At 39.9% G+C, this 10372-nt stretch overlaps 1 protein-coding gene across 1 annotated transcript; it reads left to right on the forward strand.

The window, feature by feature from the left end:
* The first annotated feature begins 3955 nt into the window (after window positions 1-3955).
* cnga2b (cyclic nucleotide gated channel subunit alpha 2b) lies at window positions 3956-7775 on the forward strand. Its single transcript, XM_054626410.1, has 6 exons — window positions 3956-4056; window positions 4156-4266; window positions 5073-5249; window positions 5670-5777; window positions 5885-5991; window positions 6376-7775. The coding sequence occupies exons 1-6, from the start codon at window positions 3956-3958 to the stop codon at window positions 7773-7775; spliced, it is 2004 nt and encodes a 667-aa protein (XP_054482385.1).
* The last annotated feature ends 2597 nt before the right edge of the window (window positions 7776-10372 follow it).

Raw genomic sequence — 10372 nt, forward strand, 5'->3', positions numbered from 1 at the left:
TTTCACTGATCAAAAGAATCATTCCCTTTAATGTCAAAGTAAAAACACTGATTTAAATCTAACTAAAGCAGGGAATCTGTTCTTCGCATTACCGATCTCGAAAGATACCCCTGATCTACTTCACACTTGATGGGTTTATTTTTTTCAATTTGGTGCATTTTTGAATAAAAAAAAATGCCAGTTTTATTATTTTTCCACTGGTGGTGAGTTTATGTAAATGTAGTCTTCATTTTGAGGAACACACACAATAAAAGGCCCCACTGGTATGACATGGAGGTCATAAACTACTCACTCCCTAGAATTGTTTACAGTAAATATACAGAGCATGCTCAGTCCCTTACAGCAGTTAATAATGAAAGACTTGTACAAACAGTGGTACACATGAGTAACCCAACATACCAGATGATAATCAATAATAAACTCAAATTAAAAAAAAAGATTGCTCAACTAGAAGAGGATAGCAAATTACAAAAGCAGTCTAATATTTAAATCTTCTTAATTATTTTATTTGCTACAGACAGTTTATTCCTGAATTAAAATAGTATGTACACTACATCTTACACGTCAAGTATTGGTATCTGAACATAAATTTGAGGACGGTTTGTTTTACCAAATGCCTTTTGGAATCAATTCCTCATACCTTTCATGCGGTAAAGTGCCTTTTTATGTTCTCTGCACAGAAGCAATAGTAGGAAAAAAGTAAATAACATAAATACTGTGCAGTATCAGCCAAGTAAAGTCATGTTACACACATAAACAACATATTTTGCACACTTTCTTCCAAGGAAATTGTATTGACTTTGAGATTGAATAAAACATTGCATAAACAATCTCAACATGAAGTTAATGTTAGCTGTTCTGGATAAACTGCTGTTTTTAAGGCCAAATATGACTTTTAATGTCAAAGTTTGGGTCAAATCCATAGCAAACTCCATCTGTTGCTTTTTGTGATTTATGTCTACATTAAGACTTATGCCGATCTGATGGAAGATATCCTCCAACATCACTTTTATGATCCAAGCTTTTACCTCACTTTACTTTTACTGCTGCCTTCTTCTCCTTTCTCTTATCTTATCGTTGTGTTACTGCCCTGATGCTTTTACAATCTTCCCTTTTTTCTCATTGTAAAAGACGGCACCTGTTTCAAATAGCACCTCGTAAAAATAATGTATACACAGTCATTTATTGTTGTTTGCGTTTCCCCTCCCTGCTGCATCCCAAGAGGAACTGCACTTTATTGCATTATAATATTCTGTTATACTCTGTTGTCTCTCTTTCTTCACAGTCCATCAACTGTCTTGTTGTACAACAGGGGATAGCGTTGGCAGATTGTAGTTTATTGTTCACTGGCTTGAATCTCAGTCAGATGTAAGGTCCTCTGGGCTCCGCTCCCTGATGGGTTTCTCAGCGCGTCTCCGGTTTTCTAAGGATCTGATTAAAGATGAGACTGTCAGGCTCCGTCAGACTGATGAGGAGGCCGTCCCCTGTGGCCTTCATCATCTGGATTTTCAAGCTCCATTTTTGCATCAGGTGTCTGTGTGATGTTGGAAAGAGAGTTTGGATTCATAAATAAAGTATACATTTTTATTTTGTTAATAAAACTAGGTTAAATAGAGGCGAAAGGGAGAGGCAGATCAGACAACAACCAGTCCAAGTCTCATTTCAAATTAAAATCATATTAAAAAAATAAATCATCAGAACAACAGAAGAAATTACTTTTGGGGAAATATGATGTAAATATTCTAATGATACCGAAAATATCAAGCAAAGAGTGGTAAAAGAAGTATTGTGAACATCTATTTTAACCTCAAACACTTCATTGTGGTTTATTTGATGAGTAATGTATCTCTCAAATAAATTGGAGTAAAAAGTATCCTGTTATGGTGTAAAATGTAGTGGCGGACATAATCAAGTGATGTACAAGTACCTCAAAAATTGTACCTAACTATACCATTTCAGTAAATGTCTTAGTTACTTTCCACCACTGCAAGCAAATAGCATAATATTAAGTGCAATATAAACTGGATTATACCAATATATCAATGCACTCTAATGAAGAATGTAAAGAAAGTGAAACTTGGAAATGCCAAGTCAACAGCCTAACATAAAACATTATGATCAATATATTATACAATATTATCACTATATGATTTATGAAGAGAGCCGATCACCAAACACAACAAATGAGATAATAATCTGTCGAGTTTCCTGCGTTGTGCTGCTTCTCACTATTCTCCAGTGTCAGAGACTTGCAGAGGAAAGGCACTGCCGAGGGGTTTTCCCAGAAGACTCCTCGGTCTGAAGCTGACTTCTGGGCTCTGAACCATTCTAAAATTTCCCCGCCCTGCATCTCACATCTTGCCAACCTCCTGCATGCGCTCGGTCCATCTGAGGATCAGGTGGACCACGTGTTGGTGCTTCTGGAGGGAACCAAGGGGACACACTTCAAGAGGAGAAGAGAGAAGAAGAGGAGCAGAAAGTGTTGCAAGAACAGGACTTGGGATTGTTTTTGTTGGATGAAGTTTGATTTTTCCTCTCATAGCTTCCACTGTGAGCTCCGAGAATGGGAGAGCTGCTCCAGTTTTGCCTGTGTGAAGTCACCAAAAGGATTTTATTGGAGTAACTGAAGGAAACGAAAGGTATGAAAAAAGAAGCATGTGAACTGATAGATTTTTCCATGATTTTCTTTTTCTCTTTTTATTCCGGCAAACATAGTTTTCTTATAATGCTAATAATCTACAGGTGCTAATTTGTTAAGAATACAATTAAATGACAAAAAAAACTATTTTTGTAGAATATTGATGTTAATTTGATACAGTTTGAATAAAAAAAAAGGTTCACTCTGGGTTGCACATAAATCAAATATAAGCTCTATCTCATAATGTATTAAATAAAGCGTTATATAATATATAATATGTATATGAAAAAGTTGGTGAATGTGTTGTTTCCATATTCAAAATAACAAGATAAAGCATAATTTTACAGGTCTGTTAGTACTGATAATTTCCTAGAAATAGCTATATGTATTTGACTCTATTAAAATTAATTTAAATAAAATACAATTAAAAAAATAGGAAATTCTCTGAAAGAAAAGCTCAATTAAAACCTAAGTAGATATCTTTTCCTTTTTCATTAATTATTGGCAACTATAATGTTAAATTGTTTTCTAGTTATTACATAAGCAATTTATCCTATACTAAGAGCCAAATTACAATTCTCTCTCTATGAAACTTTCAATGAAATAATTGGGAAATCATTCAGAGAACTATGAAGTAAAGCATCATCATAAACAAATACAGTTATGCATGTAGTCTGTCTCTAAGCACTTTTGACAGCCCGTTCAGTAAACCCAGTTACCTTTGTGTCACACAGGTGACACACTTTGCATTCAGTCAGCAGCACCCTGGTTTCCTAAGTGATGCTGCTCCTGAGGGAGAGCAGCTGATTGGCTCTTTGAGCCTCGGAGCTGCAGGCCGACTGTGTGTGTGTTTTCGTTAATGATACGCCAATTAGTCACATAATGGTAACAGTCGCCTAATCACTTGTCATGTGTCGGTACTGCACGGGGTTGAAAAGCCATCACTGCCCTCGTGTTTTGGGGACAGGGGGATGCTGCATTCAGGTGCACCTCCACCACCTCAAAACTGTGTTTTGAGGTGGTGGAGGTGCATCAGTATCATGCAGTTTCTATTGTAGCTGCTTCACTCACCACAGCAACAGGCTGCTGTGTGACAGGCCAGGTGAGGGAGCGCGGCAGACAGTCCCAGTCCTCCCCCTGTCCCCTGATGATAATCTGCCATATGCACCATAAACACTCCCACAGAACAACTATCCTCTTCTGCTGCCACAGTGTCACTGCAGGAAAAGTCAACTGAAGCCACGCTCAACACCATCAGTCACAGAAAGGAGATGCCAAGAGTAACATGAGTGTTTGTCCACACCTGCAGGTCTGAGGATGACGGGCCAGACGGCTGAGAGGGATCGGTCCCCACACAATCTGTCAGTGAAGACCACCTTGGATGAGGAGATTGATAGAGCCGAGAGTATTCTCAGCAGGTGAAGACTAACATTTGTCTCAGAGGTTTGTTTGAGAGAAGAAAATAAAAAAGTGAAAGCCCACATATGTGTTTTCATGGTGTGTTTTTTCAATCCCAGGGTGCCTTCTGTGTGTGATGACACATGCTCAGAGCTACAAAGAGTCGCTGCTCTCGACCCTCATGGACACAATTCCAGAAATTCATTTCAGAGGACCGGAGCCGTCTCAAGGTAAAGCTACAGCAACTGTTAGAAAGTGATTGATCATAGAAGGTGAATCCTTATTGTGTAGCTCTTTTTATTTTATTTTATTTCGTAGCAAAGGTTGTCTGGCCCTTTTATAAACAGCCCACGATTCAGACAAAGTTTTATAGAGAGTGTTTTATTCAAGTCTTATTAAGGTCACACGCTGGATAGAAGGACACATAATGTGCATACTGGATTCAAGCTCACAAAGACCTGGATGATTAAAGGTCATATTAGTCAGGTGAAAGACTTTGTGTACTAGGAGCATAAAACCAGAGAAATTACTTCATCTTATTCTGTATTTGTGTAAAACAAATTCTTGATGTACTTTCCGTCCCACAATCTTGAGGAAAAAGTGCAAACATTTGATGAAAACCAAGACGATTAGTTTGTATAGAAAATTCCAGAAAGTCTATTACCCTTTTTGACTGATCATTGCTTATCAAAAGATTTTAAGGCTTATTCTGGGATTACAAGTGTTGCAAAAAAGAAAAAAATATATCTTTTTTGAGAATTTTTCTCTCAAACAATTTATATTTTTTATGTTTAAAGCTGACTTCTTATATTTTAAGTAAAATTGTTAATTGCCTTGGATAAAAACGTCAGCTCAAAAAATGCAATGTAATGTAATTTAAAACATAAATGTGTTAATTATTTGTTATTACTAGTAGAATAATCTCACCAAACGAGACTGTGATCAAGTTAAACTGTATTTGTTGTCATGCTTTTATTTCCATATAAAATTCTTTAAAATGTTATGAGAGCTTGTATGTTTCCTGTCTGTGTGTCAGACTGGTGAGCCTGGTGGTGAGACTGAGGGAATGGGCACACAGGAGCCTGCTGGAGGAGGAGGAGCGGCCGGACTCTTTCCTGGAGCGCTTTCGTGGCCCTGAGCTGCGAACGGCCCCCAGCCGCGTCAGCAACACGCAACCAGATGCCAACGGCAACAATGCCAAAGGGACCTTTAGGTATGCCTGCCTGCCTGTCACCCTGAACCATTACTATGCACTTAAATATACACTTTGAGCAATGGATGACCACAAGAAAAGAAACAAAAACAAATCAGAGGGTAAAAAGGAAGCCTGTGTCCTGATTGATGTTGATTCAACTCTGTGATATTTTATGTTGCAATGTATTTGATACAATATACTGTACGGTGTCTCAAATAGTTCTGCTTAACTAAATAAGGAAAATAAGATGGAAAGAAATATTGGAAAAACAGTCAATACAGTTGACTGTTGTTAAAAATAATAATATATCTGTTGCAGAGTATCTCATAGCTGATTTCCTTTTTTTCCATACCTGATGCAGTAATAATGTTGGCTACTCACTACTCTATAAGCCACAGTTGTGTCTGACTGTATTTGCAAATCTCTCCGTGCTTGCAGGAAAAAGTTGGATTTGTTTGTGGTGTCCCCGTCCGATAACGCCTACTACCGCTGGTTATCCGTCATCGCCACAGCAGTGCTATACAACTGGTTCCTTGTTGTGGCGAGGTAATGACACCACCACCGTTATCTGTTGGTGATGGATGTGATGAATGGGTTCTCTGTCCACTTACAGGCTGGAGGCAGTAAATTATATTTTCTTTTTCCATTCACAGGGCTTGCTTTGATAAATTACAGGTGGGCAATTACATCTGCTGGCTGGTGTTGGACTACCTCTCTGACTTTGTGTACATAATGGACACTTGTGTCCGACTTCGTACAGGTAAACTATTTGAAAATGCACAACAATTGTATTTGTTTGAAGTTGAGTTTCTGGTCACCTGACAATTGCAAGTCTAACTTTCAATCCTCTTTAAACTACTTTTTGTTCGCCAAAAACTCCTGCGGGAAATAATCTGGCTCTTTAACTGATAAAAGATCCACCATGTTTTCTAGCTAGTCCCTAACTTTGTCTGTCCTGTCTGCCCCGAGGTAGGTTTATGAGATTTTTTAGAGAAAACAGCAGCTTAGAAGCTGCTGGAAACAGGGTTAATGAAAAAAAGTAACCTTTCTGGACAGAAAACCATAACAGTGAGCTCAAAGGTGCTTAAAATGCATAAATAAAACATGGTTCAGCTGAGTTTGTGCTCTATTCTTCTCGTCTCAGGGTTCTTAGAACAAGGTCTGCTGGTGAAGGACCATGCCAAGCTTAGAGACAGCTACGTCCGAACGTTACAGTTCAAGCTGGATGTAGCGTCCATCCTGCCCACGGACCTGGCGTACATCTCCACTGGCATCCACACGCCTCAGCTCAGGTTTAACCGCCTGCTTCGATTTCCGCGCATGTTTGAATTCTTCGACCGCACTGAGACGCGCACCAACTACCCCAACATCTTCCGTATCGGCAACTTGGTGCTTTACATCCTGGTCATCATTCACTGGAACGCCTGCATCTACTACGCCATATCTAGTTCTTTGGGGTTTGGCTCAGACACTTGGGTGTTCCCAAACATCTCCAAACCTGAGTATGCCTCCTTGACTCGGAGTTACGTCTACTGTCTGTACTGGTCCACTCTTACTCTGACCACTATCGGAGAGATGCCTGCACCTGTGCGGGACGAGGAGTACCTATTTGTGGTCTTTGACTTCCTTGTTGGGGTTCTTATCTTTGCCACAATCGTGGGAAATGTTGGCTCCATGATTTCCAACATGAATGCCACCCGTGCCGAGTTTCAAGCCCGCATCGATGCCATCAAACACTACATGCACTTCCGCAAAGTTAGCAAAGACCTCGAGACACGCGTCATTAAATGGTTCGATTATCTCTGGACCAACAAGAAGGCAGTAGACGAAAAGGAGGTGCTAAAGAATTTGCCAAACAAACTGCGGGCTGAGATTGCGATTAATGTGCACCTGGAGACCCTGAAGAAAGTACGGATTTTTCAAGACTGTGAGGCAGGCCTGCTGGTGGAGCTTGTGCTCAAACTTCGCCCCCAGGTCTTCAGTCCGGGGGACTACATCTGCAGAAAAGGGGACATAGGGAAGGAGATGTTTATCATTAAAGAGGGCAAGCTGGCCGTGGTGGGTGATGACGGGGTCACGCAGTATGCTCTCCTCACCGCCGGCAGCTGCTTCGGGGAAATCAGCATCCTGAACATAAAAGGTAGCAAGATGGGAAACCGTCGGACGGCCAACATTCGCAGCTTGGGTTACTCGGATCTCTTCTGCCTCTCTAAGGACGACTTGATGGAGGCAGTGACCGAGTATCCAGATGCAAAGACTGTGCTCGAGGAGCGGGGCCGGGAGATCCTGATGAAGGAGGGCCTGCTTGACGAGAACGCAGAGAGCGGCGGGCTGCAGAAAGAGGACACTGAGGAGAAGGTGGAGAGGCTTGAGTCCTCTCTGGACACCCTTCAGACTCGCTTTGCCCGCCTGCTCAGCGAGTACAAACAAACTCAGCAACGGCTGAAGCAGCGCATCACTCTGCTGGAGCGGCAACAAAATCAGACAGACTGCGGCACGGACGCAAGCGATGACATGGGTACAGACACAGAGACGGGCGATTGAACAGACCCTGGGCCCATTGCCCATAACGATGCATCTCCACAACGGAGTAATGTGCAAATGGAGGACAAAAAGAGCCCAACAAAACTGTCACACTTAGTAGATTTTAGATTGTTTAATACATTGTAAAAAAAAAGGTTTAGCTGAGTGTAAAGAGATGTCTGCATGTCAATAAAACCTGAAAATAATTCAGTCTGTTTAAATGGTGGCTTTAAATTTATAACCAAGATTAAGTTAATTCAAGGAATTGAGAACACATTTCAAATGTTTGCATTTACAATTTAAACTAGAGTGCATTAAAAACCTACTAATGGAGCTAAAATGGCACTTTTTGTCTATATTTCAGACTAAAAATCTGTGGAAATTGCATGTTATTCTAGTTTTTGGGTCACATGTAAACGTCTTGTGTTCGGTTGCATCAGCAGAGGGATTCAGTTCTCTGTACTTGTTATATATTATGCTCTGGCCCCGTACACCTCATCTCTTGCAGCTCCTCCTGGGGAAAAAGTCCAAGGAGAGATGGTAGATGGTGATTTGCTGAGTTCACCTACACAAACAATTATTTTCCAGTGTCCTTGTGTTCTGTTATGTTCCAGGGTGGATCTGAATCAGACTACTTTGGTGACTATCATAACAACCGATTGACATTTTCTTTCTTACTTTGGCTGTTGTGAGTTTCTACATTGAAAATAATTTTGTCTCTGTTGTTCAGCAACTGTTTTTTCAGTTGTTCAGTCTATTTTCATGTGCTATATATATATATATATATATAAAAATATATATATATATATAAAAAAAGTATTATATTAGAATAACTGAGCCACTTCATCTCTGTTTGCATTTAGTTGCTCCCATTTCTATTATGGAGACCCACTCTCAGCAGCGAGGCACTGGGGATTTTCCAGTTATTCAGCCTTGTGCATTCCAGGATACAACTCAACCACATGAGCTGTGTTGATAAGCCAAGCTGGAACAATGCCTCTGCAGCCGAGCTCCCTATACTAAAGGGGCAGGAGGTAATGAGTGCGTATCCCCTGCAGCCCCTGAAGGAGTGTGTGTGTGTGTGTGTGTGTGTGTGTGGGGGGGGGATCAAGTGCCAAGGACAAATCTCCAGTTACCTGCCGTCGGCTGGTCAACCAGCATGAATATATATGAAGCCTCTACGTCGCACTAGAAACTAATGATTACTTGCTAGAAGTAGCTACAGCTCTTGATAGGCTCAAATATCAAACCTGTTTTGTGAGCACTGTAGGAAGATCTTGGCCTAAATATAACCTTTAATACGAGATTAAATGATATTCTCAGATTATTGTATGAGCTAAATGTTCTTATATTTTTTTTTATATTAACAGTATTTCAGTTACTTTATTTATTTGTATATAGGTTGATCATTTAAATGTGGTTAAAACATTTTTTTATCTAATCTAGACTAAAAATTATTTCACTTTACAATCAAAGTTGTCAAAACTAAGATGCCTTGGTGACGTTTTGACCCATAAAGCACCAAAACCATACAAACATAGTTACATACGGGCACCAAGGTCAAGTGTGAAGCCCATTCATTATCTTGTTATAAAACCAGTATTAATTTGTTTTCATCTCTGTTAAATGAAGGATAAAAATACTTTCCAACAATCACATCAGTGTAAGTACAATTATTTACTATATCTTACCTACTGGCTGAAGAATTGCAGACCATAGTTATTTAAGAGAATAGCAACGGGTGGGGCTGAGTGTTGGTCAATCCAGAGATACATGTTATCTGGATTTTTAAACATCAGAGCCAGTTGCTTTATGTTAAGAAGAAAGTGTTTGCCAGCAGCCAGCTACATCAGTTCAATGGGGTTTGGTGAGCAAGGCAAAATATGTTTTTCTCTACTGGCATTACCATTAAAGGCTAGTGTATCAACAAGACAATCACAACTCCATGTCCCAAAGACAAGCTTTTTTTAAATGGTTTGCAACCACATCACATGGTTATCATCAGAAGAAAGGCTGGTGTTGGTGTCTGTCAGTTATCATTTAAATTGCCGTGCATGCTTCCTTTTCCGTTTTATACCTGGTTGAAATTTGATATATTTTCTTCATCTGCCTCTTATTACGAGCAATGCTTTGAAAGAGAAGCACGCCAGTTGTTCTAAATCACAGACTGGGTGAGGCAGATTTTTATAGGTGTTAAACACTTAACAAATAAAACTGAAAAAGATGTTTTAACCTTGATCATTTCTTTCCTCATGAATGTTAAATGTTATAGAGAAAAACTTCAGCCTTGAAGCCACGTTTTCAGGCTTAAGTGCTAATTCAGACAATTACAAGGGAAATTAAAACTCATTGTGTATAACAACCTTAACTCAGCTGTTTGTCACGTTGTTAAATTCAATGACATGTTGTGACACGTACCATCTGCATATTCACAGCTGTCGTAAAAAACAGGTGCACTGAACTTTCTCTACTCTCTCTCACACACACTCACACACACACCAAACTTTTGCCACCATATGTCATGTGTGCAGGACAACTGGTGCCGAGTGTCAAGAGGCCTCATGGACAGAGACGCTACAGTGACTTAGAGGAATAACAGGAGCGATCTCTGAGCCAGA

This window comes from Anoplopoma fimbria, chromosome 24 (assembly GCF_027596085.1).
Source record: "Anoplopoma fimbria isolate UVic2021 breed Golden Eagle Sablefish chromosome 24, Afim_UVic_2022, whole genome shotgun sequence".
NCBI classification, from domain to species: domain Eukaryota; kingdom Metazoa; phylum Chordata; class Actinopteri; order Perciformes; family Anoplopomatidae; genus Anoplopoma; species Anoplopoma fimbria.

Excerpts from the sequence above, each read along its gene's own strand:
- cnga2b (XM_054626410.1), top strand. The coding sequence starts at position 3,956 with ATGACGGGCCAGACGGCTGAGAGGGATCGGTCCCCACACAATCTGTCA. Across the intron at positions 4,057-4,155 it reads GCCGAGAGTATTCTCAGCAG|GGTGCCTTCTGTGTGTGATG; the intron begins GTGAAGACTAAC and ends TTTCAATCCCAG. Across the intron at positions 5,778-5,884 it reads TGGTTCCTTGTTGTGGCGAG|GGCTTGCTTTGATAAATTAC; the intron begins GTAATGACACCA and ends TTCCATTCACAG.